The sequence below is a fragment of the Canis lupus genome, chromosome 4 (assembly GCF_003254725.2).
Source record: "Canis lupus dingo isolate Sandy chromosome 4, ASM325472v2, whole genome shotgun sequence".
NCBI classification, from domain to species: Eukaryota; Metazoa; Chordata; class Mammalia; order Carnivora; family Canidae; genus Canis; species Canis lupus.
This window is the reverse complement of record NC_064246.1, coordinates 19309426-19336389: the sequence shown is the minus strand read 5'-3', so window position 1 is coordinate 19336389 and position 26964 is coordinate 19309426. Positions and strand designations below refer to the sequence as shown.

The window sequence follows — 26964 nt, the reverse complement described above, 5'->3', positions numbered from 1 at the left end:
CATGCACCGGGAGCCCGACGTGGGATTCGATCCCGGGTCTCCAGGATCATGCCCTGGGCCAAAGGCAGGCGCCAAACCGCTGCGCCACCCAGGGATCCCGAGTGTTTATTTTGAAATAGTTATGTGATTTAAGTAATATTGTCTCTGATTATACTGGAGAACATTTCAAAAGAAGTTCATCATCTTTAAGTTCATAGTACTACTAGATGAAGTTATCAATGTAGCAATCCCATTAAAAAATCCTCACTTTTACTCATTATTTATCTTAAAGTTATATTCCTTTGCTTTCAGGGTTCCACAGAAATTACTTATCACCTCTGTATATAACTCAAAGTCAAAATTACATTTTAATTTTTGGAGTAATTGGTCATAGATACTATTATGTCACTGTGGCTTCTATTCATTTATTCATAAATCTTTATTCTGCTCTTTTTATAGTTACCAGAGTGTTCCCCACCAAACTTGATTTATCTTTAATCTATTTTTTTTTTCTCTTGAGCACAGGTAAATCACTAGGTCATTTTGCAGGGATGTTCAGTCTGGGATATATTTCAATCATTCACTTTCATTTTCTCTGTGTTATAACTTATACAGTTGCATCCCTCTATAATAAATTCCTCCAATGGATCAGAAATAATTTTTTTTCTCAGCAATTACATTTTTATGATTGCAACTGTAGGCATCTGCACTTTATCACTTTCAAGATCCAGATTTGGCAATGCAGTGCAGAAAGTCTATTTATGCAGAACTGTGATTAAAAGAATTTACATCTCTATGTCATATACTCTCTGAAGGAGATACAAACTGCTAGATCATGCTACAGTCATTACATAATGGAACCGTTTGTAATCTTATTTGCCACAAGATATAATTTGCTATGTGTCAGATTCATGTTGAATGTGAACTAAAAGAATTGACTTAATCAAAATCATTTATGATAAAAACATTACCAAACTTCTAATAATCTGTTACCTCATATAAAGGATTTTTTGGGGGCAAAGTTTCAAATGTATTTTATGATGTATATATATCCATGTTTTCAAGAGGTAAATACAGAATTAAATCAATAGTAATAAACATTATTTCTCTGGCTTTTATGCTTAACTATTGTATGACCTCTTGGCCTTTTCATGGCTTCTACTTTCATTGTGTTTCTATTTCTGAGAGTCCCTTAGAGATGGTTTTATAGACTCAATATTACTCATTCAGTCTAGTTTAAGAGTATCTGGCAGCTCTTTTATCAGTCAGCATAAGCTAGGTTATGCTGTGATAAGACAAATCTCAAATCTCTGAGGCTTAGTAAAAGTTCACTTCCTGCTCAAGATACATGTCCAATGTGAGTTAGCAGGGGATCTCCACTTAGTACCAGCACCCAGGGACCCAGGCTCCATCTCAATATTTGCTTCCACTGTTCTAACAGGAAAGAAGAACATGATGAAACATGCAAAGTGTCCTAAAATGTCAACCCAGATGTGATATATGTCAGTTCCACTACAGCTTTTGTCAAAGCAAATAATGTGGTCAGTGTGGATACTGGATGTGTGATCCTGCCCTGTACTCAGGAGAATGGGAAAACTGTGTTAAGCCCAGTAACTATTATCTTCTCATTGCCTCCTAATTTTTAGGGGTTCCTTTTTTGGTGGGCAGCTGACTTAATGGCACTTAATTATAGGTTGGCAAGGAACCCCTGAGTCAATCTAGCATTGCAAGCTTTGCCTCTGAGGGAAGCTGGTGAATTGGTTCTATCACCATCCTCCGTTGAGGGGATTGGCTACATACTGAGAGTTAAGCAGTTATACCTAGGGTTAAATGGTTCTATTAGGTGCTAAACTAGAAGACACACAGAAAAAAATAGAGACATGGAGAAGAGTGCTATCACATGGGCCCCAATGAAGCAATGCTTACACCTAGAGTCACACAAAGTTCCCCTCTCAGCTTCTTCTCCAATCTTCTTCCTTTCCTTGTTAGGGTATAACTCAACACAAGTGCCTGGATGGTGAATTCTTATTCTTTTAAGCACCATGTTTTTCTTTCTTTCCTGGCTCCTGTGCAGAACCTTTCTGCCACACCTTACTTGCAGCAGAGTTTCTTTTCCTCCTTCAGCCGGGGTTGGGGGGGGGGGGAGAAAAAAAGCAATTAGATGCTTAGATGTCAAAAGGGTTCATTTCTCACTGTTCTACAGATAGATCTGATTGACTTGCTGGTGGCTGGGAGATGACATGCTTTGGCTTCTTAGCCTCTTAACATAGGATTTCCTTTGTTTCTTTCAGAAAAGAATTCAAGTTTCATTTGTGGTGTTTTTCTGTCATTTCTGTAGGTCATTTTGGATGAGCATGATGCCTTTTACTTAGGTTTCCTTTGCTTTATCACTAGGCTTCTTTTTGGAAGTAACCTTAGGAGTTACTAAATAAATGTCTTATAGGTTCAAGACTTAATAAGTATCAAGATGTTATTTTTATGGTAGGATGAAAACATAAACTTAATTCTGCCTTAATAATGTTTTAAAATTTAAGGTGATTCAGTAATAGTTGATTCTAATAAAGTGAATTCTTTAATTTCTGCATTTGTTTACTGCCAGAAAACTCCCATGGGGAAGTTGTGAGGCGATAGTATTCCTTGAGAAACAAATAGTTGAGAAAAAGGAAGCCATCTTTAAAATTAAAATAAGGATAAGAAAAACTAATAGCTAATCAGTTAAACGGTCACAAGTGGCTATAGGAGATGCTCCCACCACCAGAATTTGACAGCTTTGAGATTAGCTGTGAGCAGATGTCCGTCTCTGTATGTTTTCACTTCTTCTCATTTTTTCCTAGACCTTTTATTCTATCAGACTCTGATTTTCATTCTACTCCAATGTTGCTGCCATGTTGTTCTTGTTTCTCTGACCACCCCCAATCCACTCCACTTCTGTTAATACTTTATCTTTTAATCACAGCTTATCTTTTCCTCCACAAATTCAGACTGATCTCACAGATATCCACCTCTAATTTAGCTGTGGAATAAGATCTTTTTCTTATAAACTGATTCCATAGGCAGCCAGGTGGTATAGACTGATAAGCCCAGATCCACTTGCCTTTTTAGTGGAACATGCTGGATTGATGGGAACAATTGTGGTTCAGCTGGCTGAAGGGATAGGAATCCATATCTCTCCAGATGTCATCATTTTCACTGCTTGAAGTGTGATTCTACTCTTCACAAAGATTCCTGGACTATTTTGGAACACAAAGCTTGTCTCAGGAAATACTGCTGCAGCCTGATACTCCAGGGGTTTAGACTAGTGTTTGGCAAACTTTTTCTGTGTAGGTCCAGATAGGAATAAGTTTCAGCTTTGATAGCCATAGGGTCTTTGTTGCAACTACTCTGCTGTTTGTGTTCCAATATACCTTACTTATAAAATAGGCAAGTGGCCAGAGTTGGCCCTGTGTACTTAATTTGCAGGCCCCAGTTCTAGACTGACCATTTTCTCCTGGAGTTAACCTGTACTTACTGATTAGAGAAGGCTAAAAAATGGGCAGTCTCCCATACACAGTTGGGAGCTCCCTGTGAGATAAAATTATGATGGGGTGATTTGTGGACAAGCCCCGTGAGAGACACAAAAACCTCACTTGGGGGAGAGTGCTAACTAGGCAATTCAGAAAATTCCTGTTGCTGTTGAGATCCTGTTAGTCCAATGGTTTTCAATGCTGGTTGCACATTAACGTCACCTGGGGAGCTTTTAAAAATCCTGATGCCCAGGCCACACAGGAAACCAATTACATCAGAATCTTTGGAAGTAGGACCAAGCAGTAATTTTAAAAGCTCCCAGGTGATTACAATGTGAGAAATGCTGTGCTGGCATTTATATCAGTCAGTAGTGAACCTGGTTCTGCATCTTGGCCCAAGGCTTTCCTAGTATAGTGTCCCTTCTGTCTTTTATTAATGAGTTCAGTAGTGCTCACCTGGAATAAATTTATAAGGGATTTCTGGGGTAACCTCCTACATCAATTCTGTAACATGCTCAGTTTAGCCCTCCTAGGTCCCAGTAGGATTGTTAGTAGCAGCTCTAGGAAAACTACTAGAGCTGTGAGGTCCTGATTCATATTTTGCGGCTCTCCTTTCCTCAGCAATCCACTACTAGATAGCATTATGGATCCACATAGGGACGAGGTTAGGTGGACTCTAAGGTTTTTGAGTACCCATGGCATCTTGATTTTAGTGAACTTTATTTGGGATGGAATTGCCATAAGGAAAGAGATTCATTAATGCACAAGTCTGAAATTGTGGTGTCCTATCACATGAAAAAGTTTATAATCACCTGCATCGGTGCTTTTCAACTTTATCTATACAAGGGCATCACTTAAGGAACTTACAATTGTCACTTAAGGAATTTGCCACAGCTTAGGCGATTAAATCAGAATCTTGAGTAGGACTCTATTAACAGTATTTTAAAAAAGCCTCCCAGATGATTGTATTGTATAGCCACTGGAGTGGGACCTTGCTGCCATGTCAGTGTTGTCCATGGACTTGCAGCTTCCAGCTCAAGGAAGTCCTAAAAAAATGCAGACCCTTACGCCCTGCCCTAGACCCCCTGAATCAGAATCTATGGTGTAATGAGATCACAGTTGATTTGCATCACAGTAAAGTTTGAGAAGGTGGGATTGGAGGCTGTAGATTTTTAAATTAAAAAATAATTATTTATTCATGAGACAGAGAGAGAGGCAGAGACACAGGCAGAGGGAGAAGCAGGCTCCATGCAAGGAGCCCGACATGAGACTCGTTCCGGTTCTCCAGGATCAGGCCCTGGACTGAAGGTGGCGCTAAACCGCTGAGTCACCAAGGCTGCCCAGTTTTTAACTTTTAAATTGCAACATTGTGTAGCCAGAGTTGAAAACCACTGCCTTACACCCTTATCTATCTGCTAGTACAGAATGGTGAGATCTCCAGGAATTTCTCACCTCATTTGTTGCTTTGCTCTGAAGAGGCTGCCCAGAGTGATTGTCCTGTTTTGAGGGACCTGTCCATTTTTTTTTCTGAAGAGGATCTGCCTATCCCACACACTGACTAAGCCCACAGTCCCTACGAAACATGACCTAAGAAATGAGAATATTTTCAAGAGCTAATGCTTCTCCTTTAGGATGTTTGAAACCAAGACATAGTTGGTTATAATATAGAAATAATTTTTACTATTGGAAAAGTTCCTTAACCTTGATAGAGCTGAATTTGGATATATATAGTATTACAGTACTGAATGCTCTACAAACTAAGGCTTATTAACAAATGTGATTTGTGATTTTCAGATGAGTCTTTTAAAAATCTTTTTAAAAAAAGTTTATTTAAAATATCTACATCCAACATGGGGCTTGAACTCATGACTCTGAAATCAGAAGTCACATGTTCCTCCCACTAACCCAGTCAGGCACGCTGAGTTTTTTCCTTTAGGAAACAATTTGCATTCTCAACCCCGATAAAGAAAAATATTGTGGTTCTTCAATTTAGACACATTTTCTGCCTCACATTTTTAACATTCTGAAATTAGGGTACAACAGATATGAACATTTAATGTAGTTTTCTTTTTTGATGCTTATGAGGATTAACAGATTTATTTACAGTCTCTTTTGGTAAATACTCAATCTTTTTAGATAAAATGATCAGAAATGGTGGTTGAGTGGGGGTGTTGCTTATGTGACCTCAGGGCAGTGGAAGATGGACTTAGTGCCTATTGCTGCAAAGTGGCTGGTTTGGGATACTTTCTGGACTGGTGACCTTCTAGGGATGACTGGATTCATGCATAGTTATCTTGTGGGTGCCTCTCTGCATTTTCTTTGTAGTTTATAGCAATAGAATTTGTGGACTACTCTCTTTCATCTTGGTTAAGGTCCGTCGTTCTCTCAGGATGCTTGGCCCTTGGTGGTGCTTTAGACCCTTCAATCCCAGCTACATCCTCCCTCAGGTGTTTGGCATTATCCATCTACTTCTCAGCCTGTGTTGCAGCATTACCTTGCTTCTCACCTTGGTGGACTCAGGGTAGGCCCACCAGTCTTTAGCACAGCCACATTTTGATTGTCCTTCATGGTATCTAGGATGGTATGGAGCTTATCCATGCCTCATAGAATCAAGAGTGGCTTAGGAAAGCTAAGCTACTCTTTCTTCTACTTATGATTATACTGTGAATGCCAAGATGACACTGTGCCCCCCCCCCCCCAAGAGATTCTTCAGGGCAGCCCACGAAGCAGTTTTCTTCCAGAGTTCCAAAGATAAATGGAACCAAGTCTCTGTTTTTAGGATTTCTCCTCAATCATGCTAACACAGCTCCTCAGTCTGAGTGAACCTCAGACAGGAGAAATAAGGAGATGTACCTTATTTGTCTTAATTACTGTCAGCCCTTTCTTCTACTAATCTTTTGGGGCTAGGTGAGGAAACCTTCCCTACTTTGCCCCCTCTATCTGACCTTTTTTATAAAACTCGATGAGCTAGTCTATCAGATCTAGCCTTTACTAGATAGGAGACAAAATCATTTAGAAAATGATTTTCTTTTCCTTTAATGGCTCCGACAACTATTTTTTTTTCTTAAGATCTCAAGAGAATCAACTTTGAAACTCAAAGCTGATCAGTGCTATTTTTGTTTTGAAACTTCTCTCTGTCCCTGGGATAATAGGCCTCATGGCTCAGCCTTGGGACCACAAGAGAATCTGCTTTGACTGTCAAAGCTGATCAATGGTGTTTTTGTTCTGTTTTTTTTCTCTCTCTCTCTCTCTTTCTCCAACACCCCCCCCCCCCCCTTGGGGAATAGACCTCAAGGCTCAGTCTTGGTTTGGAAGGTTCAATATTGACAAAATATTATCTATACTTACACTCTGAAAAGAAGTAATTGATGGTATATGTTATAATTAATGGTGTTTTAGAATTAAAGGACTGTGGTAATATCATAATGTTATTAAGATGGGACTTTGGGGCATCAAAGGTCAAGGAGTGGCCAATAAGATTCAAGATTGTTGACTGATATTAAATTTTTATAAAAACTGAGGCAGATTTACTGATTTAGAGTCAATGCTGACAATGAGGCAGACACAACCTAATCGATTTTATTATTTTTAAATTGAATAATAATTTACATATAACATTATTCATTTCAAATGTACAACATAATGAATCAGTTTTGTATATATTGTGAAATGATCACCATAGCAAATCTGATTAAGATTCATCATGATACATAGAAGTTATAAATTTTATTTTTTGTGATGAGAACTTTTGAGACCTACTCTCTCAGCAAAGTTCAGGTATATAATACAGTATTAATATTTTTTTAAATCTTTTTTTATAAATTTATTTTTTATTGGTGTTCAATTTGCCAACATATAGAATAACACTCAGAACTCATCCCGTCAAGTGCCCACCTCAGTGCCCGTCACCCAGTCACCCCCACCCCCCGCCCACCTCACCTTCCACCACCCCTAGTTCGTTTCTCAGAGTTAGGAGTCTTTCATGTTCTGTCTCCTTTTCTGATATTTCCCACTTATTTTTTCTCCTTTCCCCTTTATTCCCTTTCACTATTTTTTATATTCCCCAAATGAATGAGACCATATAATGTTTGTCCTTCTCCGATTGACTTATTTCACTCGGCATAATACCCTCCAGTTCCATCCATGTCAAAGCAAATGGTGGATAATACAGTATTATTAACTGTAGTCATCATGCTGTATATTACATCCCCATGACTTATTTATTTTGAAACTGGAAATTTGTACCTTTGACCCCCTTTACCCATTTCACCTAACCCTCTACCTCCCTGTCAACCACCACTGTGTTCCTTGTATCTGTGAACTGTTTTTGTTTTTATTTTAATTTTTTAGAAAGAGAGAGAGATTGAGAGAGTGAGAGTGGGATGGTAAGAGGGGCAGAGAGAGAGGGAGAGAGAGAGAGAATCTTAAGCAGGCTCCATGCTCAGCATGGAGCCCAATGTGGAACTTGATCTCATTACCCAGAGATCATGATATGTACCCAAATCAAGAATTGGATGCTTAACCAACTGAGTCACTCAGGTGCCCTTTGTTTTGTTTTCTAAGTTCTACATATAAGTGAGATCATATGGTATTTGTCTTTCTCTGTCCGACTTATTTCACTTATCACAATGCCCTCTGAGTCCATCCATGTTGTTGCAAATGGCAAAATTTTATTTTTTATGGCTGAATAATACACCATTGTATATGTACACCACATTTCTTTATCCATTCATTGGTTGATGGATGCTTAGGTTGTTTCCATATCTTGGCTATTGTGAATAATGCTGCAGTGAACATGAGGTGCTTGTATCTTTTTGAGTTAGTATTTTCATTTTCTTCTAAGAGTACCCAGAAGTAGAACTGATGGATCATATGGTAGTTCTATTTTTAATTTTTTGAGGAACCTCTATATTGTTTTCCGTAGTGGCTGCACCGTTTATATTTCCACGAACAGTGCCCAAAAGTTCCCTTTTTTCACATCCTTGCCAACACTTACTTTTTTCCTGTCTTTCTGATAACAGCCATTCAACAGATGTGAGGTGATATATCATTGTAGTTTTGATTTGTATTACTCTGATGATTAGTGACATTGAACACATTTTCATGTAACTCTTGGTCATCTGTAAGTCTTTTTTTGAAAAATGTCCTCTGGTCCTTTGCTCATTTGTAATTGAATTTTTTTTTCTGTTGAGTTGTATGAGTTCTTTATGTATTTTGGATATTAACCCCTTATCAGATAAATGATTTGCAAATATTTTCTCCCATAGGTTGTCTTTTCATCTTGTTGATTATTTCCTTTGCTATGCATATTCAATTTTAAACTGAGCATTAACCTTTAAATAGCTTACGGGCTGTAGTCAGACTGCATTTGTATTACTTTAGCATTTTGACCATAGAGCTCTACGAATCTAATCATTATGGCCTTTTCTTATAGTTTGTTATCTCTTATTTATACATGATTAGCAGGCAAATTTCTCCTGGTTATTTTCAGTAACAAGGAGTTTTATGTTAGAAGAGAAAAGGAGCAAATCTCATGGCCTAGGGTAGATGGGGAAAAAGGAATCTGGCAACAGATAGTGGGAGCAAAATGCAGCAAACTTTTATAAGATTGTGTTGGCAAAGCACACGGCATAGTTTATTCAACTTTACAGTTGATAGGGTTATAGTTGCTTATTAAACAAAGGTGAGACACAGCATTACGGATCAAAACCAAATCCCACCATCAGTCACTGCTGAAAGAGGAATGTTGGACTGGATGGACCATGTCACATGACTAAATTACTGCATGTGAAGTCAACCCATTCTTTATTTTAGGGTTAGGTTTGGCTTGATTGGATTTTTCATTTATTTTGTTTCCTTTAAGCATTCGATGGTTATTGATGGAAAAGAATTGTCCTTTCTTTTTCCTTGCTTATCACTTCTTTAAATCAGTACTTCACTATTGACTCACCAAAAGGTTTAATGCTTGATTTAGGTATAAATAGCAACATGAATATAATTTTTCCTTAGTTTGCTTAATTCAATATCTTGATAGTTTTTCACCACAATTTTGGAAACATTTGTTTGTTATAAAGGACACTGTATGATTACATTTTTTTTTTTTACTGAAGCCTAAATTTGTCTTTGACTTATTGCTCTGTATAAAACAAGTATCTTTTCTAAGTAATAGTCACATCCAAAATGGCAAAAGCCACATATCCTGTGATTAATAGGTTAATGGTTGGATTTACTAAAAATACTAACTCTACAGGTTGGGGTGCCCAAAGATTAGTCCTGCAATTACTCTAGTTGTACTTTGTTTTTGGAAGATATCATCTAGTCTCATGATTTAAAAAAAAATACTGTTCTCAGACATCTTTGAGATTGTAGTAAGACCAGTAAACCATTTATATGTAAATAATTACAATGAAAATGTAAGTTATAATAAACATGCTTCCAGCCCTTATCATTCTCAACTCAAGAATTGTATATTAGTTTCTAAATAAACAACTCTAATAGGCAATCTTAATCTTAATGCCCAAAGTTCAGCTCTTGATTTTTCTTCCTTCTCATATCTCCTTAAGTAAACAGTATCTGCATGTACCCAGCTGTTCAGGTCATATGCCACAGAGTCATTTGTGATTCTCTGTTTCTTTTTAACCCATAACCAATCTATTAGCAAGCCTTGTTGTCTTGCCAGATTTACCAGAATTCTGCTACTTCTCAACACATCCACCAGTGAGTGCTCCCTAAGGTAGTCTCCACTTGGGATACTGTAATAGCCTCTGAACTGCTTTTCCTTCTCCGTTTCTCACCCCTCATCCTTGGTCCCTGTCTAATCTGTCATCTATTCTTTAGAGCAGACAGAATGATCCTTTTAAATTTTAGGTCAGATCTTGTTCCTTTCCTGTTGTAAAGCCTTGAATAGCTCCTAATCACAAGAATAGAATTTATTATTATTATTATTATTATTATTATTTTCTTTTTTTACAAGAATAGAATTTAGAGTGGATGGTGATCTCCAAGGCCCATACAATTTGGTGCCTCAGCAGCCTGCCCTCATCTCTTATGCTCTGATTCTGCTGTTTAAGTACTCTGGCCTTGCTGCTGCTCTTGGAACACGATAGTCAAACTTCCATTTTGGAGCCTTTGTACTTGTCTTTCCTGTTTGGAAAATGTTCCTTTGGATATTCAGATATCTTATTCCCCTGTGTCATTTTTACCAGATCAGAGAGGCCTTCTCTGATACTACCTCTAACTAGCCCTTCCTTATCACATATCTGTTCTCTTGCCCTTCTTTACTTTCTTTTTAGCACAGATCAATGCTCAGTATCATGTTACACAATTATGTATGTATTTGTTTATTCTCTGTCTCTCCTCAGTAGGATGAGGCTCACTGACATATTGTCCCGGTTCAGTGCAGGTGCACCAACATTTGTTGAATAAATGAAATGTGGAGTCCAGATTTGTTTTGTTTTGTTTTTGGGTGGCAAGTAGCTAAGTAAATACTGGAGGAAACTAATATTTGACATTAGTGTCAGCGTGTGGTCTTTTCCTGGTTGTATTTAAGCTCATATTTTTTTCTAGGAATAAGTATACTTCCTGGATTAGAACATTTAGCTACAGCTGTTCGTGTTGGACATGTAAATCTCTTTGCTTTGTTATGCCATCTGCATGGCCCAGAGGGCTGGGAGAATTGGAGAGGGATCCACATGTGTTTTGTTATCATCCCTCAGTAGCTCCAAGTAATAGCTTGGCTAGCAGTGTTGTTAATCTAACAAACAAACAAAACCCTAAATTATGTTTTAAAAGATGATGGTTGTTTTATACTTTTTGTGTCATTAATGGTGACACTTATTATAGGCTGAATTGTATCCCTCTCAAATTCATTTGTTGAAGTCCTGGTCCTTAGCACCTCAGATTGTGACTGTATTCGGAGATTTGGCCTTTAAGGAGGTAATTAAATTAAAATGAGGTGTTTAGGGTGGGCCCTAATCCAGGATGATTGGTGTCCTTATAAAAGGAGATTAGGACATACAGAGAGAGATACCAGGGATGCATGCACACAGAAAAAAGCTATGTCACAGTGAGAAGGTAATGAGAAGAGTGCAAGCCAGTAAGAAAGGCTTACTTTGTCACTAACCCTGTGGACACCTTGATCTTGAACTTCCAATCTCCGGAATACTGAGAAAATAAATTTTGTTGTTTAAGCCACCCCACTCTCTAGTACTTTATACAGCAGGCCTGGCAAACCAATATAAGGATTAAAAAGTGAAAATCAGTAGGATACCTGGATGGCACAGTTGGTTACGTGACTGGCGCTTGGCTTTGGCTCAGATCGTGATCTCAGGGTCATGATCTCAGGGTCATGAGATGGAGTCCCCAGAGTCTGCTTAAGACTTTTTCTCCCTCTCCTTCTGACCCCTTCACATTGCACTCACATGCATACATGTTCTCTTTCTCTCTCAAATAAATAAACGAGTCTTTTAAAAAAATAAATGTTAAAAAAATGAAAATCAGTAATAAAAATAGTGTGCCTGTTCTTTTTTTACTTATAGTTTGAAAATGAACTATGTGAACTGTGTTTTTTTTTTTCTTTTTGGCTAGAAAAGGCTCAATATAAGTATATACTTGATTCTAGATCACTTTGAATTGATCAGACTTCAAATAAGCTATGGGAATGGAGACATGCTTTCCTATAATAGTACACATGGGAAATGACAAAATATCCTGCATTAAGGAATTCCTTTTGATGAAAACTACCATGTGCTATTGCTGAAATTAAATTTTAATTTTGACTTAGCTATCAGCTGTCTTTGCAACTGAACAAATCATTCAACATTACGGATCTTGGTTTAAGGTCTCTAAAATCTAGAGTTTCATTCACTTTTCATTAAGTAAACCACTACTTATTTATTATTTGCAGTATACTAGCTCCGGGTTTTTAGGATGAGGCAGTCATGGTTGCTGCCCTTATCGAGTTCATGGTAAAGCTGGGGAGGTGGTATGATAACAGCTAATTACAAAATGTTATAATGAGTGATGTGAGAGATACATAGGGTGGGGTGGGGTGGGGTGGGGTGGGGTGGGAGGGATGTTTCGGGCTGACTATGCCAAACATTTCTTGTTCTGGGCTTAACAAGTGGTTTGTGGGAAAACTCCACAAATGGAAGATGGAAGTGAATTTAGACAGAAGTCTAAATGAGAAGTTTAAACTCAGAAGTTTATGAGATCATAAATTGCCTCATAAACCATGCTTTAGACTTTATCCAAATCATGCTTTAAACTTAATCTTATGGGTAGCTGGGAACCATTGGAGGGTTTTAAACTGATGCAAGCATTTCAGATTTGCATTGTAGAATGATAGCTCTATGGAAGTGTGGGATGAGTTGAGGCACATGATGAGGGCCAGAATCGATGCATATACTTTTTGTAATGATAGAGTGAAGGATAAGACTGAAATTGAGGTGCTGCTTCTGTGTCATGAAGATAGCATGGAAGGAGTATAGGCCAGAGGAGTAATCTGGAAAGCCCCATGAGAAGCAGTGGCCCTGGCCAAAGAGGAGGTGATGGAAACTAAAGCTTTTAAAGAGATAGTTTAAAGTACCTAGAGAGGAGGATAAGAGGGAGTAGCTCAGATGACCTCTGAATTTTTGCCTCAGTTTAGAGGTGTCAGTCCCTGAGATAAGAAATATAAATGGAGGAGGACAGTTTTGACCCCATAGTCTGCCAAACTTGATTATCTGCCACTCAAACAAAAATAATTTCAATCTCAGCCCCTTTGCCTGTGGTTCCCTTCACTTGGTTCTCTTTCCCTGCTATTTGTCCTGTAGAAAACTGTTCTTAAAGGCTCTTCTTGGAGCCCTACTTAATCCTTGTGAATGGTTGCCATCTCTAACACTTTCTTTGTACTTATAAGTCTAAGTAGTTATCATTCTGCTTTTTATATTGCAGCTAGTTGTGTATCTCTCGGAGCATACTCATCTTTATTTTCTAAATGTCTAGGATATTGTTTTGAACATAACATGTGCTAAGTAAGTGTTTATTGGCCTAAGATGATGTAAAAGAAGAATGTAGTTGGTATAGGGTGAGTGTTAAATGTCAATTGAGTGGTATACATTTGCTGAGTTCTCAATACTTCAATCTTCCACAGTACTTTTGTTAACACAGTGAAGGTTGTTTTTGGAAGGAAATAAATAACAGTTGAAATTATCAATAACTTGAAGAAGGGTCCCTCTCCTCCAAAGAGTAGATGATACTTTTACTTTAAAAGATTTCTGGTTTTACTGTAGACTACTGTCTATAGACAATTTTATTTTTCTACCTTCTACTTTCTTTCAGAACTTTGAAGTTTTTAGCTAATTAATGTGACTTAAATGCCTTATATTTTATTTCACACATTAAAATTAACTCAAGGAAGCAAAAGTAGCTCTGAAAATTCCTGTGAACTATTTATTGGAAGAAGGTTAAAATTCAGTGTTTTAGCTAATAAATAAGAATAAGATGGCTGTTAACATGGCCTTTTTATACTACAATGATGGTAGAATTTAAAAAAGTAGATTGAGAAAGAACATGGTTATAGAATATAAATGTATTAACCCATATTGGCATTTAGAGAAGACTTTCTACAAAGCTAGCATTTGAAATATTAAATTGTTGTACTAATGCAACAAATCAAAGTAAGTTAAGCCTCATGCCCCTATTCTGCAATGCTCCTATTATGCACCAGACTTGCTCTATATAATGACAGTTGATGGCTTGGTTCACTAATCATCTCAGTTTAATTTTCAGTATCTTTGGAGCATCTAGAAAAGCACACCTGAATTAGAAAAGATTAGAAAACCCTTTTTTTTTTGTATTATAGGTTTTAGTATACATATATTACATGACATTAAAAATATATCTGGTTTTATGGAATTTAAATGTGCAGAATTGAGGGTTGCTGATGGGAGGTGAGTGGGGGTAATAGGGTAACTGGGTGATGGGCATTAAGGGGAGCACATTATGTAATGAGTACTGATGAATTATTGAAAACTACAACTGAAACTAATGATATACTGTATGTTGGCAAATTGAATTTAAATAAAAAAAATAAATCCACAGAATTAATAAAACAGAGCATTTCTTCTTTTCAGATTATTTGAAGTATCCAATGTAGGACCATTTCAGTAGGGGAGCTCATTCCTGTATGTATGTGTGAAGATGTGTCCATAGCCTAGCTCAGACTGACAGACTAAAGACAAGTGAGTGAACCAGGCTCTTTAAAAGCCAAAAACTTGGGCAGCCCAGGTGGCTCAGCGGTTCAGTGCCACCTTCAGCCCAGGGCCTGGTCCTGGAGACCTGGGATTGAGTCCCGCGTTGGGCTCCCTGCATGGAGCCTACTTCTCCCTCTGCCTGTGTTTCTGCCTCTCTCTCTCTCTCTGTGTCTCTCATGAATAAATAAATAAATAAAATCTTAAAAAAAAGAGCCAAAAATTTTCCAAATTAGAGGAATCCTCTAAGGTCTGAGAAAGAGAAGAAGGGGAGGGTTGTACATTAGTGACAAAAAGAAAGGTTAGCAAGACATAGGCTTGGACTTACATTAGAATCATCTTTATTGTAAATGCCAACTAAAGTTTTTGTGTTGCTTATGAAAATATAACTGATTTTATACTAAAAAAGAAATGAGGAAATGGGAGTTATTTTACAGAATAACCTGAAATCTAATTTTTACTGATTGCTGATATTCCTCCAAGAGATGAGAGACTTTTTCAGATAACAAATGCACCCCTAACCTTTGGTGAAAGTCATGTGTTATCCTGAGTCACAGTCACTGAAGGGAATTGGTTAGATCCTGTAGGTAATTTGGCAGGGGTGGGGGGAGGGAAAAAAGGTTTAGTTTTCTTTTTTCCCCTCACAGGATTACCATGCCACCTTTATTTTCTGAAATAAAGTGAATCATTGAAAGTGTCACTTGACTTTAATCAATATTAAATAACGATATTGGGGTATTTCAGAAGACATAGGTAGAAATGATTTATAAATGTGAATAACTTGCAGGTTGCAGTTGCACTTATTTCGATGGAAGCACAATATTCTTATACAATGTTCTTTTCACATTTCTGCTTTGGCATTTATTATAAGGAACAAAACATTTCTGGAATGCTCATTTTAATTTCAAAGCTCAGGCTATTCTATGGAAAACATTTGGCGCATGGAAGATCTGAACAATAAGAGAGGAATGTTCAGTGGGAAGCATCATGAATTGTGGCACTTAAAATACATTTTGAAGGAACATTTAGACAATGATACTTATTATTCATTTTAAACAAAGATTTTAAACTAGGTACTATAATTTGTCTTAATCTGAACAAATATCTTTTAGCTCTTAATATATAAATTAGACTGACAATAGTGAGATATTTGCCTTTTGGAGTATGTGAAAACCCATGAATAAATCAGGCATATTATCATCTTTATTTAATACATAATAAAGACACATGGCCCTATTTCACTGCTTGTAAAACATATAGGATGTGCTCTGTTAACTGACTTCATCACATTTAGCACAGAGGACCCCAAGAGCAACACGAGGGTAGCCCCAGGACAAGGATCTCATAACATTTTTTGATTCATGAGGGGAATGGACTAGAAAATGAACATTAAATGTCAACCAATATTTGTGTCATGTTGTGCATTTTAAAAGACATTTTACGTATTTAACATTCACACAGTTTTATAGGATAATATGATTGTTCTTTTCCAAAAAAGGGAACAAAGACTTGCTACAAGGCATTGCACTCTGGGTTGTGAACATGAGAATAAAGCAAATTAGAGTAAAGCAAAGGGTCTAGTGGATGGAGGAGGAGAATTCAAATAATTCAAAAATTATTTTCAACTGTGTATTTCCCCCATAGCTTGTAAGTTCTTTCTCAGTTCCTAATTAAAAAACTGGATCCATATACACAAGTAAACAAATATGTTGTGCTCTATAAGCAATAAACAAGCCAAACCTTTAGGGCCTACAGAGCAGGAAAGGTTATGTATAGTCCATTGTCAAACATGTGGTGCATGATTGTTATAAAATGCTTTGGCTACTTGATGATATGTAGGATTCTAGCTTTCCATAGGAGTTTCACGGCTTCCATTTTAAATACTGGATACAGGGTTTTTTTCTTCCTCTGCAATAGAGATCTTCCAGATTTGCTTATAAAAATGTTAATAAAATTTATGATTGGGATCCAAGGTGTAATTAAGAAGTGGATGTTTTTTACAGTGTAATTTTGTATGAGGTTTAGTTTCCAAATATAGATGCTTAATTTCTTCTTCTATTTCTTTTTTTTTTTTTAAGATTTTATTTATTTATTTGAGAGAGAGAGAGCATGAGTGGGAGAAGGATTAGAGGGAGAGGGACAAGCAGACTCCTTGCTGATTGTGGAGCCTGATGCAGAGCGTGATCTCATGCCCCTGAGATCATGACCTGAGTGAAATCAAGAGTTGCACACTCAACTGACTGAGCCACGCAGGCACCCCAGGTGCTTAATTTCTATCTCTAAATATTGCTCTTATTATTAGTTTATTATTATTTTAAATGAATTTACAAAACTAATAATGCTCATATTCAGACAATTCAAAATATAGAGATTAAAAAGGCCCTCTTTTCAATTACCCCATTCATTAATCCATTTACATAATAAATATTGGACATCTACTTTGTGTGTTGTTATGGGTGTTGGAGAAAAAAAACACACTTTCTGCTTTCATGAAGTTTACATTTTAGTATTAGAAGCATGAAATAAACATATAAACAAAAAATATCAGGTTTGGTAAGTGTTTTGAGGAAATGTAAAGTGGAATGAAGAGACAGAGAAAGTGGGGATGGGTTGTCAAGAAAATCTTCTTGATGCGAAACTCAGAACAAGACCTGTTTGAGAGACCTCCTGAATTAGGGGAGAGTGGAGGAGACAGATAAGAGAGATTACAAAAGGCCAATATGTAGGTCATAGTAATGATTTGGGTTTTGTCCCTCTGAGATAGGTAATAAGTGTTTCATGTTTCAGAATGGTACTGTACCCCCTCAACATTGATAATCTTTATACTCACCCTAAATAGACTAATACTTACTGACTTAATTAGGATTATTTTGCCTCCCTCTTAATACGGACTATAGGCTACAAAGTGATATAAATAATTATTATATACAAATATTTATACATACATATAAAATATATGTAATATATTTACCTGTTTTAGTAGTAAATTTGATAAGTTTCCATCCCTGTGCCTCTTCTTTCCTCATGTCCTCCCTTTCTCCTTTCCCACCTTCTTCCTTCTTTCCTTTTTATCTTTATTGGAAGTTCCATAGTGGCTGATAATATTGCTGTTGGTGCCTTGACTTGATTTAGGAGGGCGTACCAGTAGTACCAGGAATAAATCATGTTACTATGAAATACTTCCTTCTGTTTTGGGCTGTGATGTCCCAGGACTGTGTTCTCACAATTTGTCTGATGAATGGCTTATATTTTTCCAATTTTAGGTTACTACACTTGTCAATTGTCCCCAGAATCCTTCCAACAGGAAAAAAGGACGTTCAAAAAGAGCCAGAGTCCTTCTAGCTTCTGTGGAGGAAGCAACTTGGAATTTATTAGACAAGGGAGAGAAGATTGCCCAGGAAGCTACAGTTTTAAAGGAAGAACTTGCTTCTGCACTTGAGGAAGTACGCAAAGAAAGTGAGTACACTAATTCTGGTTGGGAGCAAACTGTATATCCTTAGGGTGTTAGTTATGGAATTAGATTTGTGAGTGTTTTGTTTTTGTTGACTTGAGTTTATTAGTCTTTTGTAGAGCTCTGAGGAGCTCGCTGTGGGAGGCGGAATGGCTCATTAGCTCCACGGCTCAAGAGTACTACTCCCAGTTCTTTCCCTGTAGGCCACCTTCTCTCCATCATGTGCCACAGTCTACCCATAATAAACAAAGAGAAGTGTATCCTGTTTTGTCATAGAATATAATGAGAAATGACTAATGAAGCTGAAGGTGTATTTTCCCACACATAAATAAATTATAAAATTCCTAGTTAATAGTTGGAAATAATAAATTATGAACCTGGCCACTTAGGAGTACATTTTGTTTTTATATTCTAGAGATTTAGAATTCCTAAACTTAAAAAGACATGCTTTGCAAAACCTATGCATAAATCAAATTGTTGCTATGTTGATATTATAAAGTGAACATGTACTTTTTACCTTTTGATGTATTTACTTAGGTAATAACAACAGTTTTCTAATGAATGTAAGTCTCATTGCAGTCTGTTTTTAAAAGAACTGCCCTATTTTTGTATGAGCTTGCTGCAAGGAACTATTTTGAGAGGATAAGAAAACTTAAATATGTCCTGTTCAGCTTTGTGAAGAGACTTGGTGTGTTTGGATATTTCCCTTCCCAACGTAACTTTATGAAAATCATGAATTGTTTGTTAATTAAATAATGAAAATGAATATATTTCCTTTAATAAACTTTAGGTCAAATGTAGGGGAGTTATTTTTATTTGTTATATATAAACTTTATATGTGATTTATATTTTACTGAGACTCTTCAGAAAATATTAAAAAAACCATAATGCCTGAGATAATTTCACATGAATTCATCACTCCTCCCTGCTACCTTAGACCCATTCTTTGTCCTATCCTCTCTGTCCTGGTACTATCATCCACATAGTCATCACGTCAGTGTAGACCCTTCATTTATCATTTCACCCTGTCTTCCAGTTAGTCTCTAAGTTTAACAAATTCTGTCTCCTTTTGTCTCTCAGAAATTTCCCTCTTCTCCATTACTGATGTTGCCTCCTGAATTCAGGATTACTGCATTAGCCTTAACTTATACCAAAGCCAAATATATCTTTTAAAAATGAAAATATGCTCATTTTACTTCTATGCTTAAAATCCTTTTAAAATAGCTTTTGAAGGATTAGAGGGACTGTCTTTCTGGATCAAGTTCAGACTTTTAAACCTAGGTCCCTCAGCATTTCATAATTGGTCTTCTATCATTCTCTCCTTTCTCATTTTCTGATTCTGTCCCCCTTTCAAACTTTCCTACAAACAAGAACTTGAAGTATCTTAAATGGCCCATGTTGTCTTATGCCTCTGCACCTCTGTTACCAGCTATTCCCTTTCAATCAGCCAATCGTTCATTGCAACAGAACTCAACCCAGGTCTTTTCCAGGAATTGCATACTGACCTCATAATGCTGATTTAGATGTCCCTCTTCTGTGTTCCTGCAGACTCTGAGTATCTCTTTCATAGGATTTACACCACACTTTGATTTACGTGGTCGGTAAATCTAGATTCTAAATTCCTTGAAGGTGGCAAATACCAGGTGTTATTTGATGAGCAATACCTGATACATAACATATCATAACAACCACCTGATAAATTTTTTTAAATAAATAAAAAATGGAGCATCATTTTGTCACTTTATATTATAAAATTATGTAATGATTTTTATCTTTGCATTTATTTTTAAAAAAGATTTTATCTATTTATTTGAGAGAGAGAGAAAGAGAGGGGGAATGAGAATATAAGCAGGGGAAGGGGCAGAAGGAGAAGCAGACTTTGGGGCTCTATTCCAGGACCTGGGGATGGTGACCCAAGCTGAAGGCAAATGCTTAACCACTGAGCCACCCAGGTGCCCTTATCTTTGCATTCATGACATATTATCTTTTATGTTTTTTTTTTTTCTGAGTCTTTTGGTAAGGAATATAAACGCTATTCTGGTATTGTTTTGGTCACATAATGTAGTGTATTTGAAAACATAGTTTTTATAAACTACCGATAATATGTAAGACATTGGTCATTCTTAGCAGAGAACAGTAATAGCATAAGCTGTCGTGAAACGATATATCTCTAAAAAAAGTAAGTTAACAGTTTTTGGCTCAATAAAAGAAAATTATTTTAAAGAGAAGGTCTCAAAGAGAAATATGTTTTGATTCTAGGATTATGCAGTACATCCTTCACTGTGTTCTATTATAATGTGTGAAATCGTATTATGTGATATATATGGCATATGCTGTATACACAACAAATACATTTGGTTAAAAATCACCAAGTGCTTTATACTCTGATTCTTTTTGACAAACTGCCAAATTGAACTACTGCCACTTGAGTGTGGGAGGAAAGCAGTGAAATGGCAAATGGTTCTGGAATTTGGGGAATGGCCAATGCTTATCCTATGGATAGCAGAGATAGTAACAGTGAGAGCACTGTTTCGAAAAACTTGGAAGGAATTTTAGCTCTGTGGTAGGGTTGAAGTATCAGGAGAATGAATTCTGATTCAAGTAACTCTTTGATACTAGAAACATATTTTAGTTTCCTGCCTTTTTGTTTTTTTTAAGGGCTTTGTCCAGTGGCATAATATGAAGGACTAATGAAGAGCAAAAAATAAGTTCAAAGTATTTGGGAAAGTGAAAAAATATTGGAGGTAGAAGGATATTTTTATTTATATATTCATTGACTTATTTTCAAGGAGAATTTGACACTAATTTAGAAAATTTCTTCTACTAAAGACTGTAATTTATGTAGCATTATAACAGGATTCTGTTTTATTCTGTTTACTGAATTTTTTGGCTGTAGTTAGAGACTTGAAATGATAAATAATGTGAGCATTTAATTACCTAAAGAATTTGCCTATGGAAGATAAGGGCATGGATAGTATTAGGGAGGATGGTGAAAGCAAAGGTCATAAGTGGGCAGACCTGTAGAGATGCAGCAAAGGTGGCCCACATAGTGATTATTTATCTTTCCCTCATGATCCTACAGCTTACCCCTATATTTACATCTATAGAATGGCAAAGTATTAAAGTATTTTATTTAAGTGGTTTTAGAATATTCACATAACAGTTAGCTAGGAATTAGCTAAGAATTGTTTATAATGTTTGGACTACATGTTTTGTCTATAGCATATATGCTACCTTCCTATAGCCTCTTGTGTACCCCTGCAATGTATAGACATTGCTTCTAAGTCACACAGTTGGTTATATTTAAAGCTTTTTAATGGTTTACTGAGAATAAGAAATATAGGAAAATGCATACATTATTGTGAACAACTCAATATGGTTTCACATTGTAAACACACAATGTAACCTCCACCCAGATCAAGTAATAGAAACTTATCAGAATCCTTAAAGCACCCCTTGTGCCTCCAACCAGTTACTACTTCCTCACCTCAAAGGTAACAATTATCCTAGGTTCTTACATAGGTTCATTTTTTGATTCTTTTGACTTTACGTAAGTAGGATCATATAGTTTGCTATCCCTTGAGTTTGATTTCTTTTGCTCAATGTTACACTTGTGAGATCTCAACATATAGTAGTTCATTAATTTCATTGATGAATAGATCATAATTTATTTATCCATGTTAGATTGATGGATAGTTGAGTTTTTTTTTTTTTCAGTTTTTGGCCTTAATAAGTAGTGCTGCTGTGTACTTATTTGTGCATTACTTTTGGTGTGTGAATGTACATTATGCTGGGCTACACTTAGGATGAAATTTCTAGTTCATAAGGTATACACTCAGCTTTAATAGATTTTTACCAAACAGTTTTCCAAAGTGGATTTTCCAACTGACATTCTCATCACTAATGTATAAGAATTCCAGTTGCTCTCTACATTCTAGCTAACTTGGTGTTAGTGTTAGTGTTTTGATTCAAGTGTATGTAGTGGTTTTATATTGTAGTTTTAATTTTTATTTCTCTAGTGACTTTTTGTGTGTTCTAGATGTGAGTCTTTTGTTAGTTGCGGTTATTAAAAATGTCTTCACTCTTTCATTATATTAAGCATTTTTGATATTTAGAAGCAATTTTGAAAAATTCCAGTTAATTATCTTATTCCTTTATGGAAAGAGATTTTTCTGTTCTGTTAAAACAAAACTTAAAAAAACTTTGCCTATTGTAAATCAAGATAATCTCATATGATTTCATATGAAATGCATATCTTCTCGTATGAAATCATCTACAGTCTTTATTGTTTTGCCATTACAATCTACCTAGAAATAAATTTTTATGAATGGTGTGAGTTAGGGTTCATGATTCATTTTCTTTTTCATATGGGAATTCGTTTGATTCAGTATTATGTGGATGCAATAGAAGTTTAATTGTATCAGTATAGCTATTGAAAAAAATTATTCTTTCTCAATTGAATTTCTTTTGCACCTTTTTTGAAAATCACTTGACCATTATCTGTCTACTTAGGAACTCTGTTCTGTTCATTGATTTGTATGTCTGCCCTTATACAAATAACATGTTGTCTTGATTATTGTACCTCAGAGTAAATGTTAAAATAAAAATTATCTTGATTTTGTAATTCTAGATCCCTTGCACTTCCATAGAAATTTTTGAACCAGCTTCTTAATTTTTACAAGAAAGCCTGCTGGGATTTTTATTGGGATTAAATTGGATGTATATATCAATTTGTGCTGAACTGACATTTTAATAGTAAAGAGTCTTCTGATTCAAAAACATGTATTCATTTTTGTGATATTGTAAAATACTTTAAAGATTTAAATTTTATATCTATCTATTTGTATTTATTTATTTATTAAAGATTTATTTACTTTAGAGAGAGAAAAAGAGGGAGCATGAGTAGAAGGAGGGGCAGAGGAGGAGAGAGAATTTCAAGTGGACTCTGCTGAGCAGAGAGCTGGACGTGGGGCTCAATTTCATGACCATGAGATCATAACCAGAGGGAAACCAAGAGAAGGGTGCTCAACCAGCTGTGCCATCCAGACACCCCTTTTACATATATGTTTAAATTTAGGATACTTTCCCCCTGCTCTTCCAATCTGTTTGTAAGTCTATCCAGTGAACTTTTCACATTACTTGCTGTACATTTTTAATTTTTGAATTTTCATTTGTTTTTAAAAAATAGTTTTCATTTCTATGGAAACAGAAATAGCTTTCATTTGTCTAACTTCTTTCCAAATTCCAATTCCCTGCTGAAGTTTTCATCTTGCCATTATTTCTCTTGAACATTTCAATTATAGTTAATTTCTCTATACAGATATATGGCTCTCTTATAGACTTCTTTTCTAAAATTTTTATTTATTTTATTTTTATTTTTTTAAAAGATTTTTATTTATTTATTCATGAGAGACCCACAGAGAGAGAGAGAGAGAGAGAGGCAGAGACACAGGCAGAGGGAGAAGCAGCCTCCATGTAGGGAGCCTGACGTGGGACTGGATCCCGGGTCTCCAAGATCAGGCCCTGGACTGAAGGCGGTGCTAAACTGCTGAGCCACCCAGGCTGCCCTCTTTTTTTTAAAAGATTTTATTTATTTATTCATGAGACACACACACACACAGAGGCAGAGATGTAGGCAAAGGGATAAGCAGGATCCCTGCAGGAAGCCCAGTGTGGGACTTGATCCCCAGACCCAGGATCATTCCCTGAGCTGAAGGCAGACACTCAACCACTAAGTCACCCAAGCATCCTTATGGGTTTGTTTCTATTGTCTGTTCTTTTGCTTTTTCAAGTACCTCATTTTGTTTCCTGGTATCTTGGATACTTTTTGATTGGATGCTGGGCGTTTTGTATGACAGATTGTAGAATTAATTTTTAAAGGTTGGCCTAGTTTTGGCTAGCTGTTATTCTTGGGTGTAGCACCTCAGAAATCTGAATTGAAAGTATGAGATATTTTGGATTTCCTCCTAGGCGGACTCAGAGCTCCAGTTTTGTCTCCCTGACTTTCTGAAGGAGGGAAAAACTATTCCCTTCTCTTAGCTGCCATATTCTTTTGACTTCTGTCTTATTCAATCTTTCTACCATTTGCTTTCTCATAATCATAACCAGAAAGTCATCACCAGGTGCATTTTTAGGATACAAATATCAAAAACAAATATTAAAAACTCATTAAAAATAGGATGAATATTTTAAGGCCTTGGGTATGTAATAGAGTTTATTAAATATGAAACAAAAAGCTGTAAAGAAAAGACTAATGTATTCTATCAAAATTAAGAACTTTTTTATATCAAAAAATTCTTAAAGAAAATGAAAAGACACAACTGAGGAAAATATTGACAATAAGGGATAATCAAAAGAACACAAATCAATAAGCAAAATAAAATTGATATAAAAAGAATTTTACAGAGGAATAAACAGTGAAAATGTAAAGAGACATTCAGCTTCACTGGTGATCAGAGATATGCAAAAGAGGTATCATTTTATGCAATTCAGTTGGCAGAAATTTAAAAATCTGACATGTTAGAAAGACTTTGAAGTAACAAGATCTTTTATACATTGCTTGGTGGAGTGTAAATTGGTACAACTACTTTGAAAAACAGTTTGGATATGTCACTTTTGTTAAATGCCAAAGTTCCATATATATGTGGGTATGTTTCTGGACTCAAATCAATTATATTTCTAGTGTTGTTAATGTATAGAAATGCAGTTGATTTTTTTTAGATTGGTACTTTTTCAGGTATTATCTCTGAAATGAAACATTTGGATGGTTATTTTTAAAAAGAAAAGAAACATTTGACACATGCAAACACACATGGCCTGTTTCTTTGGGATTTCTTATGATGATAAGATTACTTTATTTGGCTTATTGTGAGAAACTAATTTTACAAAAGTGATATGATACAGTATGTGGCATTTGCTGTTCATACATGAAATTGCAAAGAACAGGGAATTATAACAGATGCAAAAATATGTCTTTATGTGTATATATATTCTTTCTATTCATAAACATTCTTTAGTTTGCTGTTTGGAAAAGAAGATAACTAGTGATATGGATTTAGCAAAAGTCTTAAAGATTTGTCAGTTAAATTTAAAGTTGTGGAGGAAACTTAATTGAAGTTTACTTTACACAGTAACTTAGTGGTACTGTGAGTTCCCTACAGAGGGTAGGCTCCTCAATCATCCTGGTTTTATTTTATTTTATTTTATTTTTTTATTTATGATAGTCACAGAGAGAGAGAGAGAGGCAGAGACACAGGCAGAGGGAGAAGCAGGCTCCATGCACCGGGAGCCCGACGTGGTACTTGATCCCGGGTCTCCAGGATCGCGCCCTGGGCCAAAGGCAGGCGCCAAACTGCTGTGCCACCCAGGGATCCCCCATCCTGGTTTTAGATTTTGCTTTCAGTTGTAAAAAAAAAAATTAGATGGAATTATAGATTTGAATTGCAAGTGAAAAAAATACTCTTTTGTGTTTTCTTCAGTGCTTTGATAAAAAAAGGAAAAGGACACAAATTATGTGACATATTAAATAAACCTGGTTCAGAGTTTGTTCCAATTTTGAATAAAATAGAGAGAAGGATTGTAGAAAGGAAGTGAATAGTCAGTATTTCACTGAGGTATAGTTAAGAGAGAGAGACAATTACAAGAGAAACCATATTTAGTCTCTTATGCCCTTTATTTATTTGTAAACATTTGTTAATATTTACAACATTTGCCTGATATTTACCTACTTTGGTTAAAAATTTGATATCTGTATTTGGTTGTATTTTGGGCCCTGTGAATATAGAGATAGTCTATTGGGGTAAGTAGACATGTAAACAGTTGAAATAATGTCTGGTAAATGCCACTGTAATGGTATGTCTTAAGAGCTGTCGAAGCACATGTGAAGGAGCAATAAAATAGTGACTCTAAATCTCCCTTTTCCTTTGTTTTACCATTAAGTTGGGAAAGAGGAATCTCTCCCATAGGAGGATAGGTGAGTACATATAAAATTGAGAGGAAGATTTGGTCTATGTCTAGCCTGTCTTTTTTCAGAGTCTTGCATTTCTTTCTCTTTTATTTAAAAAAATTTAAATTTTTATTGAAATCTTTGTATAGGCCAGGCTCCATTCTCCGTTAGGCTCACAGAAGTGAACTAGGCAGACAAAGCTTGCCCTCATAGAGCTGACGTATATTTTAGTGGGAAGACAGGTAGTAAACAAGTAAACAGACTTACTTTTAATTCTTAAAGGTTATCAGATTCTTTTTCCTTTGAACATTTAGACATAATGTTAATAGTTTTCTCATGCAGACACTATCTGCTTTATTAATAATTATACAATGTTAGATTCCTAATAACATATTGTTGACCTTGAATAATACAGGAGTTAGGGATCCTGATCCCCATGTGGTTCAAAATCCCTGTATAACTTTTGACTCCCCTAGAACTTAACTATTAATAGTCTAGTGTTGACCAGAAGCCTTACTGGTAACATAAACAGCTGATTAACATATATTTCATATATTATACATATTATATACTGTAGTTTTACAATAAAGTAAATTAGAGAGAGGAAAATGTTATTAAGAAAATCATAAGGAAGAGAAAATATATTTGCAGTGCTGTATATAAAAACATCCACATAGAAGTGGACCCACTCAGGTCAAACCTATGTTGCTCAAGGGTCAATTGTAAAATAAATATAAAAATATATCATTCTCAATGTATAAAGGGATAATTGAGATTTCAAGAATGTTCAGAGAAAGATTAAGGTTCAGCATTTTTGTATAATGCCCAGACAAGACAAGATGCCTACACATATGT

General features: G+C 35.9%; 1 protein-coding gene across 7 annotated transcripts in view; it reads left to right on the top strand.

Annotated features, from left to right (window-relative positions):
* The window catches only part of CTNNA3 (catenin alpha 3), a 1671697-nt gene that overhangs the window by 59404 nt on the left and 1585329 nt on the right, over positions 1-26964 (top strand). For all 7 annotated transcript variants that reach the window (XM_035715351.2, XM_035715352.2, XM_035715353.2 and 4 more), the window contains exon 3: positions 17977-18169. In XM_035715351.2, coding sequence (XP_035571244.1) covers positions 17977-18169 — 193 coding nt within the window. The remainder of the gene's footprint in view (positions 1-17976; positions 18170-26964) is intronic.